Genomic DNA, 19,741 nt, shown 5'->3' on the forward strand with positions numbered 1-19,741 from the left:
AGTGAGCATCACGTGACTTACTCCTAGGATTAATTTTCTGGCACTGCGCCTACTTCTTTCCATTCTCATGAAAGGACAGGAGGGCACAGAGGAGCGTGCAGCCCCTAGGGCCCAGCCGTTCCACCATCGGGCAAAGACCAGCCGTGCCCATCGCTGCCCCTCGGCGCGCTGCAGACCCTGCCTTCCTCTAGCACCCGGGCGGCGTGGGGTGAGTCTCCCCCTTCCCCTGAACAGACGCTACAAGCCCCCATTTCTCTGGAAGGTCACACTTCAGGGGGCCGTCTTTTTGGAGGCCTCCAATCGCAGGGACATGGGGAAGCCTTTCCTTCTGACTGAAACGGCATTTTAGGAAAAACTACTTATTTTAACAAGTTTTCATTTTTATGTCAAATTTTAACCTTTCCAGATTTGGAATCGTCTTCAATTTCTAAACTGAGTTTGAAAAGTCATGACGATCACATGGGTCAAGTGCGAAGAGCAGGGCCCTGAAGACAGGCCACCCGCCTGCTGATGCGACCAACGTCCCTTCTCTCAGAGCGTCCGTCCCAGTGGGGATGCCGGGGGCGGGGGGGATGAACAGATGGGCATCCAAATAGGTATGTCAGGTAACAATAAACGCTAAGAAATTTATTTTTCTAGCGATGCTTAGCTTACTAATTTAATTTTTTAAGCACACCAAACTTTTGATCCGTGTTTTATCTCACATGTAGGATGCAGAGTTTAAATGACACAGTTTAGTAGCGGTAAGAAATAAAGGGCAGAATCTTTTTTTTTTTAATCCTCACCTGAGGGTATTTTTCCGTTGATTTTAGGGAGAGTGGAAGAGAGAAGGAAAGAGAAATATCGATGTGAGAGAAGTCTGCGATTGAGGTATGTGCCCTTGACTGGAATCGAACCCGGGACTCTTTGGTCCACATTCTGATGCTCTCTCCTCTGCGCCAAACCACCAGGGCAAGAGCAGATTCTTGAAGACCTAAAGGTTAGGCCAGAGGCAGGCTCCTTATGCTTCTAGGACGTTGGAAAGTGGTGGGTGACAGACTGGGAAAGAATGGGATCCTCTCGCTCAGTCAGTAACTTTAAGCCCAGAAGAGAAGCGTGAGGGCACACATGCTTCTGTAAATGGCCTCCGGGCCCAGCATCCATGGGCACGAGACTAGAACATTTCATTTCACACAGAATCTCAGCAGGCGAGGGGGTGGGAGAAAGGGGTTGATCAGCAAAGTCTATCCAACTCAGATGCTGTGATTCTTGTGAAACATCTTATTACAAATATGAAAACAAAACAGACAAAACTGAGATGCACAGATGTTAAATCCCAGCTGCCAGTCCAGCGTTCCTTCTATTACATGACTTCCAGGGCACAGGCCTCTTGAGCAATCCCCTCATTAAACAAGTCATTTGCCATCATGATGATGACGACCGCTACAGTATTTGTGACAAATTTTAATCCCACATCCTCTTTTACTATTTATTACTGAGTCTGTGTGCTAATGGAAATAAAAGTCAAGTTTATTATCAGCCAAAACTCAGTCTTGGAGAGGCCAGAAGACAGCAAGCCATTTAAAAAGAAACGGATTTTAATGATAAATGTAGTACAGGCACCAAGTGCAAGTTCCCAGCAGTCCTGAAAGGTGTAGGTCAGAGTAAAAGTCCTGCATCGCCCCCCGCCCCGCAGCCCCACCGCCAGAGGGCCAGTGCGCCCTTCCTAAAGGCGAGATGGACGCACACGTGCGGACACACCCTCCCCTCCGAGAACACAGGGCTCTCGGGCTGGACCCAGAGGACGGAGCGGCCGCCCACTGCGAGAGTCGGGGTTAATTATACTGGGCAGCACCACTGCCGGGCAGCAGTGTATTCATTAGAAGGTGGTCAGTCTGACAAGGACACGATGTATCCATTTGTGACTCAAGGAAGCCAGGCCAAGGCCTCCCAGCTGTGCACAGTGTCACCCTCTTCCTTAGCCACGGGGTCCCGTTGTCAGCCGAGCACAGAGAACTTAGCAGGAGGGAACGGAGGGGCCTGCCACGCAGGCAGCAAAGCCACTTTACTGGCACGTATCGAAGACCATGATCTTTGCTAGCCCACAAAGAATGATACCAAGTCCAGGGTTTTTAAAGATATAAAGACTGGTCCACACAGGGGAAAAACCTGCGCTGTCAAAGAAATGTTCTCTCTTATAAAGCTAGGACACCTGGCGTTATGCCCATCTTGGACTTTTACCAAGTCCCCTTCCCAGAGATCAATCACTTTCCGATACCAAAATAAGATGTGCAGCCCCGAACGTTCATTCAAGATAGACAGACAAAATTCCACCACAGAGGCTGTCTCCAGACGGCTCTCGGTAAACACCAAGAGCACACATTCATTTAAGAGGGAGATCTTCCTCAAAGAAAACAGCAGCCTCAGAGAAGATTTTACCGAAATTACCAGTTTAAGAAAAACACTCAAAAAAACAACTTGGGAGAGGAATAAAAACGGATGATAGAAAAAGGCACTTACCCAGAAGCGAGACAGGCTGGGTGACCGGAGGGGTGGGCAGACTCGTGGGCGCGGCGGGCGGCGCGGCAGAGCCGTACATTTTCACACCGTCACCAGACTCGGCGTTTCCTCTAGCCCCAGACACCACTGTTGGAATGGGATTTCCAATAGGTAAGTCTTTGGTGGGGTCTTCGCTTATACCAGCGATAGTAGCTAAGGGATATAATCACATCGACATGTGACGCTGAGCAGCTAATTCTCTCCCGGCCACGTCTACACCTAGTACTAACCCATCTCCCTCCGTCCCGACTCCAAGGAGAACTGGACACAAAGGAAACGTGCTTACAGTTTGGGATGCTCATTGGTGGAGTGTGAGGAGGAGGAATGGACACGGGTGGAGTTATAGGAGGTGGGGGTCCGGGAGGAAGAAAACCTAGAATGAGAAAAATAGTCACTTTTGCTACATCACTTCATCTCACACTCAAAAACAATGTCTTCTCAAACAACTTGGTGTACCTGGTGGTAAATGCATTGGGTTGAATCCTGGGCGTAAAAAGGGTGGAGGAGGAGGCGGCGGAGGAACGCCAGGACCGAAGCCCGGCGGCGGAATTCCCAGAGGCGGCGTGAACGTGGGCGGCTGGAGAGCACCAACCACAGGAGGCCCCGGCTGATGTGGGGGGACCTGGGGAGGAAGGAAGAAAAATGAAGCCACCCATCTAGCCACCCTCCCTCCTATGTAGTGAGCAGAGACAAAGCAAATACCTTGTTGAAAAAACAGACGTTTCCAAATTGGTTCTTATTACGTGAGTAAATTAGAAAACAGATGGTAATGTGTACCTGCCCCAAACGACAGAAACCCAGTGTGCTCTCTGCTTTATGACAGCAGATCACACTGTGCCTCCCAGCGTCGGCTGGTGACCCGGCAGAATGTGCCCCGCTGAACGATGTCCCATGATCCGCCAGTAAGTCTGAGAACGTAACCTACGAAAAGCTCCCGCACCAATTCCACAGTGATGGGATCTCAGAGTCAAACCGCTGGGCGGGCTCTGTGACCTGAGCAAGCAGACCCTCTCTAGACCTCAGTTTATTTATCTGTAAAATGGGAAAGTGCCAACCTCAATCCTCATGGGGATTGAAGAGTTAACGCATGTTAAGTGCTAGTGCCTGGCACTTAATAAACACCCAACAAATAAATATTTGCTATTGTTTTTAAAAAAAGTATGAACAATTTTAACAAATGAGTCGGGTTTCTTAAACGAATGCTGACATACTTGAATCTCATTTACAATCCACACTGAAGGGCGTATCTAACAGGTCGACTACAGAGTGACTGCTTAGGAAGTCCACTTGTAAACTGTCACAGCTGAAGAGGCCAGGAACCCCCTCTGTGTTAGTGCGGATTCACCTGGGGGACTTACGGTAAGAAACAGAGGAAGGAAGGTACTGAAAGACGAGAAAAATCTAGTGGATCATATGGAAACCGGGGTCAGCTATTTACAATTTAAACCAGGGGTCCTCAAACTACGGCCCTCGGGCCACACGCAAATACAAATATTGTATTTGTTCCCATTTTGTTTTTTTACTTCAAAATAAGATATGTGCAGTGTGCATAGGAATTTGTTCATAGTTTTTTTTTTAACACTTGGAGTGCGGGAAACGAGTTAAGTCGGCTCGCGTGAATTGCGCGTACTCCGCGGGAGCCGTCTTTAACTCGGTTCATATAGATTTGCGGTGGAGTGCGGGAAACGTGTAAACTTGGGCCGATTGTAACTGCGTATTACCAAATATTTGTTTGTAATCCACCCTTTTGGTGGATGGAACAAAACCAAAAGACAGAGCCATCTTATATTTTGGCGGTTTGTTCATAGTTTTTTTTTTAAACTATAGTCCGGTCCTCCAACGGTCTGAGGGACAGTGAACTGGCCCCGTTTAAAAAGTTTGAGGACCCCTGGTTTAAACCAAAGGTTTTCTGTGGAGATTCGGTAACAGGAAACCTGCGAGTGTTGAACGCGCCTCGTTTAGCCCTCACCCGCTCTGACGGAGGAAGGCCAAGGCCAGGAGAGGGCACCTGCACATTCACAGACAGGGAAGGGGTGCTTGGGGGTCGGCGATCTGCTCAAGGTCAATGGAGCTGGGATTCAAGCTCTCATCTACCAGAACCAGCCCTTTCTCTGAAGTAACAGGACAGCAGACTCTCTAAGACTAACCTTCATGTTAAATGGCACTCAATTTATTTAAAAAAAAATCATGACCGCACCACCCAAACCAAAGATTTAGAAACATCTTTCCCTCGAAATAGCTGCTTGTCGGGTATGAATCCAGCTCCCTCAGAGCCTAAGTCCATGAAGAACAAAGATCCGATATGAAAATAAAGTGAGAGTAAAAAGAATAGAAGAAACGAACGGGTTTGCACCTCAGGTCTGACACACACTAGTGCAGTGATGGCAAACCTTCTGAGCTCGGCGTGTCAGCATTTTGAAAAACCCTAACTTAACTCTGGTGCCGTGTCACATATAGAAATTTTTTGATATTTGCAGCCATAGTAAAACAAAGGTTTATATTTTTGATATTTATTTTATATATTTAAATGCCATTTAACAAAGAAAAATCAACCAAAAAAAAGAGTTCGCGTGTCACCTCTGACACGCGTGTCATAGGTTCGCCATCACTGCCCTAGTGTAAGGTATTCTGTAATCTAGGCAGATGGAAGGCAATATGAACGCATTCTGGTTTCATTAACATTATTTAAAAATGTGCTACAGAGCTTATAAGCAACAGGTTGGACATATCAAAATATGACAAATAACCCACATTTATGACTCGGGTCTCTGACTATGAATGCAGACATACATCTACGTAAGAGCTGGAAGGTTTATTTCAGAAACGTGGAAGTCGAAAGAACACCCCGCCCCTCTCACCTGTGGAGGAGGTACTGTGATAGGCGCGGGGACGGGAATAGGAGGGACGGGCACCGGCAAAGGCTTGGGTATGGGTGACACTGGTTCTGCATGTGAGCTTTCTGCCCCTCCATTCTGAGCAACTTCATTCTCATGCTTCTTGGTAATTCCTTTCCACTCTATGGGAGTTAAAGAAATTTAACAATAGCAGCTTACCATGTTAAGTTAAAGCTTTAAATCCAGAAGTGATTTTTGAAATGTTGATTAAAATAAAAAAAATAAAAACACCCAGTGATCTATTAAAGAAACGCCCATGCTAACCTTATAAATAGTATTTAAATTAGCAACATGCAAAAAGCAACTGCTCGCTGTGTGCCAGGCACTTTATACACACTAAGCAATGTAATTCTCACCACCGCCTGGAAGTAGTTCTATTATGATTACGAGTCCCATGTTATGAGGAAAACAAAGACAATCTGTCCCAGGCCTGTACCTCAGTAAGTGGCAGAGATGCCTAGTCTAGGTTCTTGTTTGGACAAAGGATCGGGGAGGGAGGAGCCTCCCAGAATGCCAGGCACACAGCAGACCCTGGCCCTGTTGCCTCCGACACGGCTGTGTGTGTCAGTGAAGGCACCAGGCCCCGTGCAGGGAGGAGGGCCTGGGCGCAGTCGTCCAGCACGTGGCTCTCCAGCCACAGCCCTGCTTACACGCCCCCAGCAGCCCTCTCCCCGCGCCACGCCACCCTGTGCCCCTCCCGCATCAGTTCCCGGACCCTCTCCAGGCCATGCCCAGAGCCGCTGCCACTTTCCCCCTGCAATCCCACTGCCAGCCTGGCGTCTCTCATAGACCTGACCACACACAACTGCACCTCCTTGCCATATACACCTACTTCCCACGACTTTTCTGGACATTCACACATTTTCAAAGAAATTACTACAAAGCACTGGATTACAGCACAGTGTCGACGACGACCAGGTTAGGGCTCATTGGGTCTGTCTGACCCACGATCAGTCATTGTTTACTTTGGATCTGCATCTCTCCACTTACTGTAAGTTGCAGAAGAGCAAAGACCACATCTATCTTAGTCACCACTGTGTCCTTGGTTTATCACGGAGAGAATGGCACATGTGGTACTTGAAAAATCTCAAAAAAACTCTTCATCTTGGAAAGAAGCATCTGTCGCACGCACCGCACGCCTGGATTTTCCATCCACCAGCACCGCGTTACCTGGGTTAAGCGTGTCGCTGTCCAACATGCCTCCTTCACAAAAGCCCTCCAGCTCCTCAGGCTTCACTTTGTCCCAAGGAACGTAGGTCACACCCAGCTCCACGTCCCAGTACTGCTTGTAGTCCGCCTTGATGCCTTTGTTTAAGGCCCAGGCGATCTGTTCACCACGAATTCAATATGGAGAGAAAGGGACACAGGGAACGCTGTGAGGTTCGAGTTCAGTTCCCCCCATTCTACTCGCTCAGACTTGGGCAGCAGGGGCATCTGGCCTCGCGGTCCTGGGCCTTATCGCCACCAGGAAAGCGGTGCCCACTCGTCTCCCGCTGTCTTAGGATGGGAATGTAACTGGCCCCTCCTCCTTACCCACTTCCCCCACCACCCCACAACCCAGTCAGCATAAAACTTAGAGAAAAGACAAATGTTTATCAGGGCAACTGCCAACTCCCCTGGACAACCCAGTACACGGGGCCACTCTCGGAAGCCAGGGACCTTGGGATGATCCAGCACTAGACAAAGCCACTCTGTGGCCCAATCCCAGGGCAGTGCGATGACACCAAGGAAGCACTGCCTGGGGCCCCGCAGGGAAGAATGCCCATTTATCTGTATCTTTTTCCTATCTTTGTTGAAGACTTTTCATAGTTAATTCTAAGAAAAATGACAAACTTTACATCCAAAAATTTTTAAATAAGATAAAATATTTTACTAAATATTATATTTAAGCCAGCCAGTGTGGTTCAGTGGTTGAGCATCAACCTATGAACCAGGAGATCATGGTTAGATTCCCAGTCAGGGCACATGCCTGGATTGTGGGCTCGATCCCCAGTGTGGGGCGTGCAGGGGGCAGCCCATCAAGGATTCTCTCTCATCACTGATGTTTCTATCTCTCTACCCTTCTCTATTCCTCTCTGAAATAAAAATATATTTAAAAAATAAAAATAAATAAATATTATATTTAAGGCACCAATACCTTGAAGTCTTGCTCTATCTACATTTTACAAAATTAAAAATTCTACCATGAACCTAACATTTAAAATTTGGTAACCTTAACAGATAACTTTTTTTAAAAAGATGCATATGAAATACGCTTCTGTCCAATATTACAGTTTAAGAGAATGGCGTCCCAGGGAGACCACGTACCTTTATGGACTTCTGGTTCACTTTATAGTTCCCTCGGCTCAGCTTCTGCAGGGCGCGGTAGGCGTCTTGCCTGTGCACCATGACAATGTAGGCACAGCCTCTGGGAGGAATCATCTGCTCCAGGAGATTTCCGTGTGAGAAAATATGGGCACAACATCACAGAACAACAAGATACAAGTCACCAGTCCCAACAGCCCAGCCAGACCCATCTCCCGGTCATGCCAGCGCTCCGTCGCCGGAGAGCCAACACCCGTCAGCTGGCAATGTGCGTTTGGTCTCAGCTGCCAGTTATTAAGGAGCCTACAGTCCCCTAAGCTTTATTACATAAAGACTTTTCTAGAAAAAGGTTTTAAACGTGGTTATTAAAGATACATGATTAAAAGCAGAGAATGCTAAACACGGACTCAGAACCCCTAAACTCTAGCCACATTGTCTACAAAACCTGGGCAAATGTTACCTGAGGTCCCAATCCTTAATTTTATGAAATGACAATCACATCTGTCCACTGTCATTAAGTAATTTAATAAATACTCACATTAATTGATTCAATTGGACCAAACTCTTCTAAGAGACTGGCCACGTCCTGCTGAGTCGTCCTTTTGTCCAGCTGTCCCACCCAGAGGTAGTGCTACAAACTGAGAGTAAAACTGTCGTCAGAAACACGCACACCTGACAGCGAACCACGCTGCACCCAACATCAGAAAGTCACGACAGAACCAAGCACGAGTACCTCAGGCTTGAGGAGCAAGTCCCATATCCTAGTACGTTTAAATATTCTAGAAACTGCGGTACTGCTTCCAGAATTGAAACCAGAATAGTGAACACACACAAGTGTTAAAGCAAACTGCCTCCGTGGACAGACCCGAGACTTGATCCTCACCCTGAGCCCAGCCAGTACAGTGCTTGCATTCGCCGTGCGCACGGGCCCTCCACCTGCCGAGCGTGCCCCAGGCAACAAGCTTCACAGAGCCAGAAGCCTCGCATCTGCCCAGGCCACCAATGACAACATCCGGTTAGCTCCGGATGCAGCACACACACTATTACACAGACTTCATGCACATAGAAATTCAGGAAGTAATGCAAGATAATGCCGTCTGTACTAGGAAATCTTCAGAAAAGTAAGAGGGGATTAGTGATTCTAGGGGAAAAGGTAAATAAAACCTTCCCACTGTGCATGAGGTTGGCTAGAATCTGTATTTCCCACACTCACTCCTCACTGCTGCTTTACAGCTGGCTTAACGAAAAAGCAGTGTTTTGCTAACAATTAGGAAACACTTTAAATCCACGACATGAAGAAATCATGCAGAAGCCTGACTGCAAAGGGGAACGTACCGCTCGCGGTCTCGGACTTGACGGGAGGAAGGCCTTTCTGCCGGCGCTCTCTCTCTTTCTCTCGGTCCCGTCTTTCTTGGGATCGAGAGCGAGGAGAATGGCGGCGTCTGTCCCGGGACCGAGATCGAGAGCGTCGATGCCGAGACCGTCGAGATCTAGAGCCAGATCGAGAGCGCCTCCTTTTTGGTGACCTAATATTTTCAGGAGGAATAACGGACAGCACACGAAGAAAGTGTTAAGCATGTAAGCACGTGTTAATTTGAAGAAGAAATAAAAACATAAAGCAGGTAATTTAATGTGTGAATACGTAAGAAACCGACAGCAGGGAAAGTCTATTGAAATGACTAAAGGAAGAAGGCTGGAAGCTTATGGACGTGCTCTCACCGTCGATGCCTCCGGTGCTGCACTAACTACAGGCCTGCAGTCACAGCTGTTACCTACCTCCTCAGCCAGCCCTCTTTGCTGCAGCAATTACAATGCCGTGTAAACGATCTGTACACGGGCGTCCCAGCAACTCCCAGGGAACAAATGTGGGTAAGACCACTGACCGCAGAAGGGTTTGCAAGTACTTCTGCTCCAACTCACACATAGGCACCAAATACACCAAGTGATATTTATTCACCCAACTTGGAACCAATCCAACTCTATGCCTCCTAAGACACATAGAATTGGAAAAACATTTTCCATAAATTACCTGGATGCTGACCTAGATCTCGACTTTCTGTTATCAGACATATGCCGCTTCACCTCTTGAATACAAGGCTGTTCTACTTTCATTTCCTTTAAAAACAAAACAAACAGCTATCATTAAACGAGAAAAGAAAAATTATAAATAAGGCACAGGACAAAACCTAAAAACATTCCATTCCAGTCTCCTGACCTGAAGCAGTTCTCTTTGGGTTACTTGAGACCCAATGGCCTTCAGTGTAAGAACCTTTACATTGTTTATGAGGCTAGAGGACACACTCTCCTTTCGGAAATGACTGCGTGCAGGTGACACACTGTTTCAATAGGCCATCCTGAGGTACTTGTTAAGCATTCTATACTCTATCCCAATCCTCAGTTGTGCCCATTTTACAGATGAGAACGTGGGGCACAGAGGCAAATGTGTGTCCAAGGTCAGTCTTTCTTCACATTCAAAACTGCAGATGACAAGCCAACAGGCAGGAACCAGAACATCAGTCCCGGCACCGAAGGTCCTCAACGGCGGGAAGGGAGCTTTTACCTGCTGGGCTTTCTGTGCGAGCGGCTCACTGGGGGCCGGGAAGGGGGCCTGGAACGGCTGCTGCACGGGGGCAGCGGGAGGAAGCACAGGCGGAGCCAGGGCGGGGAACGCAGGCGGGGGCAGAAGGCTGAACCCCGGCATCTGTCCATTAGGAGGAAGTGGAACCTTGGTTTTGAAAGAAAGGGTATGCGTAGATTTTAAATAATAGCTACCAAAAACAAATTTTAAAGCCCCGACTTTAATATGAAACTAAAATACTTTCAAATAAATTTTTATCAAGGAAAAACAATAATGATACACAACAGTAATTAGCAAATTCCACAAATAATCATTACTCAAAGAACTGTTACATATCCAAGTATATGTGCAGGTTAAAAACCCCATGACTCATTTAAAAATTATAAACACACAGGTTTGGGGTTTATATATTTAAAGATATAACTTCACTTATTGTGAGGAAACCCTGTGACAGACTGAACTTAAAATCAGAGATTCTCGGATTTTTGGAAGAGGCTAGAAGCACTGGCTTGTAGGTTCATTCTTTAAAAAATGAAAGTCTCTAAGGAGACTGTCATCTAACATGCCTACTTTTAGGATTTCAAATATAACAACGAGAGTAAACCACAACTTAGCATATTTCTGCATGTGCCATTCCAATGTCAATACAATTACGAATATAATTATGTCACAAAAGAAGTATTCTTTCTAAATTATTTATAAACTTTCAGTAACTGTTAAAACATTTGGAAATAAGTTCATAGGTTTTCTTCATATTTTAAATAGGCTTATAAAATACTTTTCAAACTTCATCAAGTCATTAAAATATCAACTTCCTATTACCAAATGTGTAAAATGGACTGAGGGCGATGTGAGTAAGAGGAGTACAGTCGGGACAGATTTCTCAGAACCTCGCCTAAACTCAGGCCATCAGGTGTTATTCCCAGGACTAGCTGCACAGCAGAATCACTACACAATTAAAACCAGTCTCTAGATTCACTGTAGCACTGGAGGGCCAGGATTTGCACTTTTTAAAAAATGTTTTATTGACTTTAGAGAGAGAAGGATAGAAACAGCGATGAGAGAAACATCTCGATTGGCTATCTCCTAAACACCCCCTGGGGTCGAGCCCACAACCTGGGCAAGGGCCCTGACCAGGAAGCGAACCGGTGACCTCTGGGTGCATGGATCAATGCTTAGCCACAGAGCGCACCTTCTGAGCAGCATTTGCATTTTTTAAAATGCCCCTCCCTGCCCCCATTTACTGAAATGCATAGTCAAGCTTAAGAAACTCTGAATTCGAGGATTTACTCAAATAAATCCAATGAACAAATCTCTACCCATTGCCTGCGATTCCCGTGCGCTATGCTCCTTCCAGTGCAGCCTCCAGCCCACGCCTGCCTGCCAAGCCGAAGGCCTCGGAAGCATCTCCTCGCACACAGAGCAGGCTCCTCGGCGGGAGAGCCTGCCGCTAACAGGCCAGCTCCCTGACACGGGCCGGGGCCTGCTGCTCCCTACACTACTTTACAGCACTGCTTGCTATTAAGTTAGGAGCATGGAAGATCTGGCATCCTTGTTTTAATTAAAGCAAAAAGCAACTCAAACCCGTTATGTGCTCAACAGTGTTCACTGCAGGTGTGGTGCTACCTATCCAATCGCGCCGCTGAATGGGGTCTGTGAAGTGCCGCCCGCAGGCTGGGATGAGCATCTGTAGACATAAAACTCAGCTGCAAGAAACACACCTGTACCTGATGGTGCACTGGGTCCTGTTGCATTGCCATCATCGGCGGCTGAAACGGATCCATGTTCTGATGTTGGGTATACGCTGGTTGCTGCATGCCATCTCCAGGATACCCACTGAAAAAGCATGAGTGATCCTTTTAGCCAGTCCAAAACACACGCCTCACTTATACAGAAATACGAAGAATGTTCTCCAGGAATCATCGATAATCAACAATTTACTGAATCGTCTATTTGCCTACATACTAACTAATACACTGAGCACCATTCCCAACATAAAAGCCATTTTTTTGGTACATTTTTTAGGATCCCTTCCTCATGTGGGAGAAAACCCAAAATATCATTTTTTAAAAAGACAAGGGCTGTATATGGAAAACGATCCTGCCACTCCATGTTCCTGTCCTGTGCCTGTGAACACACTGACTCCACGCGCTCCGAGGGACGGACACTCACAAGGGCGCCTGCGGTGGAGACGCAGCGGGCACGGCAGCAGCGGGTGGGGCCGGGGCAGCAGCAGGTGCGGCAGCAGCAGAGGTGGTACTGGCAGCAGCGGCAGCAGCATCTTCTTTCTTCGATTCTTCCACAGCTTCTGGCTCATCGTCATAATCAAATCGATCAAGTAGCTTCTGCAACAGGGATGTTGGTTTTCCACTTTAAAATTCCGACAGCATTCAGCGCACAAAAACTTTATGAAAACAACAGATGTTCCCACCACCTCTAATCCTACCACACTGTCACGTACCATCTCATTTTCCCACGTGCCCCTAGGAGCTGGTTCACAGACAAACCATTTTTACACAAATGCCATTTGAAAAAGACAGCTTTTGTTCTGTTTTCTTCCCTAATTATACAGGTGGTGTTTTCTTTCTGACCATCGTCTATGTGCTCACTTTATTAATTTAGCAATGTAAGTATTCTACTGAAATAGTCATGCTTCTAGACAAAAAACTTTTGGAACTTTGCATACATGACAATGGTGTCCATTTCAGCAGGCTTCAGAATGTACAAAATGCGACAGCCAGTTGGCCTGGAGGTCAAGTAGTAATTACCTACAACAATCAAGGCTTGACTACAACAAGACTGGTCACAGAGACCACAAGGGGGTGCACCAAGAGTGTCTACCTCAGGTAATTGGGACACTTAACACGGAAAGCCACTCTATCGACACAGCGAAGCATAAAAAAATGCCAAGACAAAGAAACAGGCCACAAAGGACAGAACCGGAGGAAAGCAGGCTACTGGATATAGAATTCAAAACCACACTTTTGAGGTCTCTCAAGAGGCTTCTAGAGGCTGTTGATAAACTTGATGAGATGTACAGGAAATCTAATGAGACCCTTGATGGTGTGATAAAGGACCAACTAGAAAGTAAGCATGCACTGACTGAAATAAAGAATATTATACAGACTCCCAACAGCAGACCAGAGGAGCGCAAGAATCAAGTCAAAGATTTGAAATGCGAGGAAGCAAAAAACACCCAACCGGAAAAGCAAAATGAAAAAAGAATCCGAAAGTGTGAAGATAGTGTAAGGAGCCTCTGGGACAGCTACAAGCATACCAACATCAGAATTATAGGGGTGCCAGAAGATGAGAGAGAGCAAGATATTGAAAACCTATTTGAAGAAATAATGGCAGAAAACTTCCCCTACTTGGTGAAAGAAATAGATTTACAAGTCCAAGAAGCGCAGAGAACCCCAAACAAAAGGAATCCAAAGAGGACCACACCAAGACACATCATAATTAAAATGCCAAGAGCAAAAGACAAAGAGAGAATCTTAAAAGCAGCAAGAGAAAGAAACTCAGTTACCTACAAGGGAATACCCATACGACTGCCAGCTGATTTCTCAACAGAAACTTTGCAGGCCAGAAGGGAGTGGCAAGAAATATTCAAAGTGATGAATACCAAGAACCTACAACCAAGAGTACTTTATCCAGCAAAGCTATCATTCAGAAGTGAAGGTCAGATAAAGAGCTTCACAGATAAGGAAAAGCTAAAGGAGTTCATCACCACCAAACCAGTATTATATGAAATGCTGAAAGGTATCCTTTAAGAAGAGGAAGAAGAAGAAAAAGGTAAAGATACAAATTATGAACAACAAATACGCATCTATCAACAAGTGAATCTAAGAATCAAGTGAATAAATAATCTGATGAACAGAAAAAAAAAAAAAGAATGTACAAAATGCAAGATCGTCTTACCCAATTGCGATAAATGCCCACAGAAAAATGCCCAAGGCTGCCCGCCCACGAATATGTTCATATGAAAAGAAAAAGCGACGGGCAGACAGGGCTGACGGAGAAGTCTCACCACCTGCGCACTAGCCTCTTTCTCAGAGCTTCCCGGCTCCCTTCAGATGACCAGGCACGTCCATGAGAAAAGGGACAAATGGACAAGGCACTCCACCGGACCACATGTCCAGAAGAGCCATGGAAGCCAACATCACATTTGCTCAGAAAGGAAGGAAGCTGTGCCATACACACCCGCTACTGTTTTGGTAGATCGCACACACTTCCCCATCACGAAAGCATGCGATGGAGACAGATTTTCTTCTTTTTACAAACAAGGAAACTAAAGCTCAGGACAGTGAGAAATAGAACCAGGACAGCACAGTCAGTGAATGCAGACTCAGGAGGCAGACACGGTCTTTCTGACTTCAAAGCCCCAGTCTCTGGCGTCCAATGAGCAATCTCCTCTCTTAAGCTGGGTCCATTCTGTTCGTGGATTTCCAACCTCAAATTCCTAAATCTGTGGGGCTCTGTGATAGCTCGGCTAGAACTTTACTCCACAGAAGATTTCTGAATGAGAAAGGGACAACACAGGTTTCTTTCTAATTCTAGGCCATGAGATTAAAGGTTCTCACTGTAACTGAGTGATCCAACATGACCCAGGCATCTTGCTGTTTCACACACATTAGCTTACTTAGCCCTTGCGGCAATCAAATACAGGCGCTACCATCACTGTTTCATAGTGGTGCACACGGAATATCTAAGTAACTCAACATCAGAATAAAGCCAAATTTAAAACTCAGATCTAAATTGTCTACAAGAAAACAAAACCTATGATCTCTAAAGTTTATCACATAAATTTGTGCATTTAAAGTCTTAAGGTCTATACCTATTGCTTTGGAAAAGATTTGAAACAATTAAAAAAATTACAATAATATCTATCCAAAAATACATTTTTGTTGCTTTTTAGGCACCTGAAGATCTATGAATCAGCTGAAATAAACAAACTGTTCAGTTTGACTGGCTAAAGACAGACATTTTTAGCAACAGGAAGAGCACAGAATTCCTTTTTCCAAACGTGACATAAAAACAACCCACTTCAGGTCAAGCATTAGAGGAACTACACCTCAAAGGAACAAGCTGGGGCTGCCACCATCACTGCCTTCACTCAGCATGTTCCTGGAGTCCTAGCCACCAGTGCATTAAAAAAGGGGAAAGAAACAGGCAGAGATGTAGAAGAGGAAAAGTAAAAAAAGTGGCTACCTACAAAAGCAGAGAACCAACTATAAAATTAGGTGTTTAATACCATGACCATTTTATAGGATAAAATAAAAATCAATAGTTTTTGCACTCTGTCATCATTAACCAAATGAAATGTTATATAACAGTAAACCTGAAAAATACCTAAGAATAAATAAAACAAATGTACTGAACACATACAAAAAAAAAAAAAAGACATTGTAGTATATGGAGACTGTAAAAAACTATCAGTACTTCTTAAATTAACCCATAAACTCATGAATTCTAAAACGTATGCCAAGTTCACCTGGAAAAGTATGCTGCGCTGGTTAATTGTGTGTCAACTTGGCTAGGTTATGGTGTCCAGCTGTTTGGTCAAATAGTACCCTACGTCAGCGGTTCTCAACCTGTGGGTCGAGACCCCTTTGGCGGTCGAACGACCCTTTCACAGGGGTCGCCTAAGACCATCCTGCATATCAGATATTTACATGACGATTCATAACAGTAGCAACATGACAGTTATGAAGTAGCAACGAAAATAATTTTATGGTTGGGTCACAACATGAGGATCTGTATTTAAAGGGCCAGAAGGTTGAGAACCACTGGTCTAGAGATAAGCATAGAGATAAATGAGAATTTAGTCTCAGGTAAAAACAGTGAGGGAAAATTAGTTCTTTCTAAAACTATAAAGATTTAACTATCTTGAACCATATTCTAAAGTAGGTTCCAAAAGAACCAAAGAGACAAATGTAAAAAACAAAAATATAAAACCACTAGAAGAAAATATAAAATTAAAAAAAAAAACAGGTGGGAAGGTTTCCTAATCAAAACACAAAGTAGAAATTGAGTAAAACCACAGAATGGAAGCATTTACACTCACATGTACATGGAAATAGTTCTGAAAAGCACACACAGGTCTGCTCAGAGAGAAGTGGGTTGGAGCATGCTGCATTATTCGTGTTCTCCCCTCCCACAGTGGAGGGCTTTTGCACCCATGCATTTTATCCAACCTGCTTCTAACCAGTGGTCATTCATAGATTCCCAAGACAGAGCACAGCCCTGGCCGGCAGCTCAGCTGGTGAGCGCCATCCCGCTGCACCAAGGCTGCAGGTTCATCCCGGTCAGGGCACATGCAAGAGCCAACCAATGAGTGCACACATGGGAGCACAACAAGCGGGTGTTTCTCTCTTTCCCCTTCCCCTCTATAAAATAAAATCCATAAAAATCAATCCATCACCAAGACACAATGACAACCAGTGTTTACTGCAGAGTCTTAATTTGAACGACCAGCATATTTTACATAAGATATAATGAAACTTATTATATCTTAAAATTACAATGCTGGAGAGAATGAGAAATCTCACAGATGATTAAAAATTATCACTTATTTCTAGGACCTTCAAACTTGTGCTTTTTGTAGTGAAACCTGTAAAACGAAATAAAATGTTATACAGCCTTAAACCCACAAAAAGGAAGATATGAGACGACCGGAGTGGAGTTATCTGGGTTAACATTTCAACCCGAAGCTCGGAGCTGTGCTGATTCAACGTATCTACACCCTGAGTGCGGCCCCTTGGAGATGCCAAGGCCAACAGAGCATGAGGACACCGCACAACCTACACCCTCGTACAGACGTGGTAACTAGGGTTGTTAACAGCAAAAGCCGGAAGCAGTGTAAACGCCTACTGAAAGGGGGACAGCTAAACAGCGATGTGTCCAGGTCACGGACCGGGGCCTAACAAGCGAAAGTGCAGACCTAAATCTATCAACCTTCACAGCACCAACACCAAGATGAGGTAAGACGATTAAGATCAGAGCGAGTGAGCTGAAAGGCATCTGTCCCCAACAAGGAAACTCTGAGAAGAGGCGCAGCAAAACGTTCCCGTCATCACTCCACGCACGGGCTTAATGGTACACGGTCTGTTCACTTTCCTTTACACTGTCCACTTTTATTTTTCATCCTTTACTTCTTTATTTACGGAAAAATTTTGCAACGAGTCTATATAAATTTGTAACCAGAATTAAAACAATGTTTCGATGTTGTGGGGTAATACCTGAAAGCACAAATAATAAAACCAACAAGCCACAGAGACGCTAGAGAAGGGCCACCTTCAACATCACAAGCGAGTGACACACACACGGCGGTGTTGTGAGAAGCGTACCTTGTCAAACGCCGTGGCCTTCTGCTCAGGCGGTGGTGCCGGAGTTGTCGTTAACTGAGCTGTGATGGCCTGAACCTGAGCCATCACAGCATTGTCAATGGCGGGAGACTGTGGTTTTGGAGGCTGCTGAAAAGTCTGAAGGATCTGCTGAAGCTTAAAGAATGGCAAAACCGATAAACCACCTCTCCAAGTGTAATCACTGCATCAAAGACATTTTACTACAAAAGCTTAAAGGTGACTCAAAATAGCATAGGCCCAGAGTAAACTAGAAAAAAGGGTCAACATTTTAATACTGTTAGGTTTGCTGTGTTTGAATATAGCGAGGATACAATCTGTGTGGCTCAAAGTTAAAAATGTATGTTGACAACCCCACTGGTAGAAAATAATGGTCAAAAAGAAGAGGAAAGACACTGAATTGTGAGCAAGGTAAATATATGGTTTTGGAAAATGTAAACATCATCTCCGATTCAAGTAACTTGAAACCAGTCTGCAATGTTAGACCTGTGAGCAGCACCGGCCGCTGGGCGTCCTGCGGCTCGTTCTCTTCCAAGGGCACTGCCGCTCCGTTGCCCGGCTCACTCTCCACCCCCCACTCCCGCGCCGTCCGTCCAGCCAGGCCTTTCTAGCTGGAGAGCACCCCTTCCTCCCTCCAATGTGCTCACTGTCCGGAAGGGAAACACGGACCCACACCAGTGCCCACGGCAAGCACTCCCGCTCCGGTCGGTCGCTTACCTGTTGCCCTTGGGTCGTCTGAAACAGCTGGGCCACGGCAGCAAAAGCGTCCGAACTGGGCAGCTGCTGGACGGATGGCACGGAGTTTGTAGTGACCAGTGGGGGTTCAGAAGAAACTTTAACTGGAGGAGGCGGCGAACCTAAGAAAGACGAGGTCATGAAGGACTAAAAACACTTCAACCTGCCAATTTTTTTTTACGCTCCGTTAAGCTTCTTCCCCAAAACAGCGTCTGTTCAGTTTAACACAGAGAAAAACAGAGACTGCGCTGCTAGAGTCGATGCTGGAACAAGTGCGGGAAGGGCCGCGTCTTCATTACGAATAATTATAGGAAAAAGCCATCCCTCCACGATGCAACTCGAGCTCCAGCTTCCTCCCGGGAAAAGTCCCGCAGTGGACACAGACCCGCCCCGAGTGCAGGGGCCCCGCCCATGGCTCAGAACCGCTCACCTTCATTGTTAGCGACGCTGTCGGCCCCCGGGACGGCGCTGCTGCTCCCCGCAGCCATGTCCAGAAGGGGCTGGATAATTTCAATTTTAAAGACTCCATTTTTTTGCCAAAGGTTCAGCACACGGACTATTTTACTCTGTTATGTGTGAGAAAACGTGAATACACAATTAATATTTGCATAAGTAATTACACCTTACCAAAAAAAAGAGAGAAATACAATAACCTCACGCCAATTTTTCCATACTAAGCCGTTTCTTTGTGTGTGTGTTTTTTTAAAATATATTTTTATTGATTCCAGAGAGGAAGGGAGGAGAGAGAGATAGAAATATCAATGATGACAGAGAATCATTTGATCGGCTCCCTCCTGCACACCCCACACTGGGGATCGAGCCTGCAACCTGGGCATGTGCCCTTGACAGGAATCAAACCTGGGACCCTTCAATCCGCAGGCCAATGCTCCATCCACTGAGACAAACTGGCTAGGGCCTAGGAAAATAAAATCTATTGTCAGAATCACAGCCTCATTAAACTAATCAGCCTTTCTTCAGCAGTATAATCTACAATACGAAACAGAGAAGGGGAAAAGGAAACAGAAAAGTAATATAACCTACAGAATCAAAAGAAATTGATTATTTAATAATAGAGAAATGTATTTAAAATTTTCAGACTTTATTTATGGTTAAAAAGAAACCCCATCCATCACTGACAAAAAAAGTTATAGAACTGAAGAATTTAATTAGGATGATTATAACAACTGCGACAGTTAAGAAACTGACCAGTAGTGGATAGGCAAGCAGTCTGTGGACAGGTAAATATGAAGGACCTGAGAGGTGTTATTTAGGGCGTAACTCTCGTCTCCTACTCAAGGACTGAGGCTCTCCTTTCTTCGTGTGTACTTTTC

The 19,741-nt window shown here is 45.5% G+C and overlaps 1 protein-coding gene across 1 annotated transcript in view; it reads right to left on the minus strand.

Moving 5' to 3' along the window:
• The window catches only part of SCAF4 (SR-related CTD associated factor 4), a gene marked incomplete at its 5' end in the record, with an annotated part of 48,538 nt that overhangs the window by 16,279 nt on the left and 12,518 nt on the right, over positions 1 to 19,741 (minus strand). The window contains 16 exon segments of the mRNA XM_023748364.1: positions 2,500 to 2,691; positions 2,825 to 2,911; positions 2,995 to 3,160; positions 5,397 to 5,554; positions 6,603 to 6,759; positions 7,740 to 7,853; positions 8,275 to 8,360; positions 8,363 to 8,374; positions 9,072 to 9,262; positions 9,766 to 9,851; positions 10,297 to 10,461; positions 12,042 to 12,150; positions 12,487 to 12,659; positions 17,661 to 17,813; positions 18,393 to 18,532; positions 18,841 to 18,976. Of these exon segments, the coding sequence (XP_023604132.1) occupies positions 2,500 to 2,691; positions 2,825 to 2,911; positions 2,995 to 3,160; positions 5,397 to 5,554; positions 6,603 to 6,759; positions 7,740 to 7,853; positions 8,275 to 8,360; positions 8,363 to 8,374; positions 9,072 to 9,262; positions 9,766 to 9,851; positions 10,297 to 10,461; positions 12,042 to 12,150; positions 12,487 to 12,659; positions 17,661 to 17,813; positions 18,393 to 18,532; positions 18,841 to 18,976 (2,125 nt within the window).

This window comes from Myotis lucifugus, unplaced genomic scaffold (genome assembly GCF_000147115.1).
Source record: "Myotis lucifugus unplaced genomic scaffold, Myoluc2.0 scaffold_1312, whole genome shotgun sequence".
In the NCBI taxonomy this organism is placed as follows: domain Eukaryota; kingdom Metazoa; phylum Chordata; class Mammalia; order Chiroptera; family Vespertilionidae; genus Myotis; species Myotis lucifugus.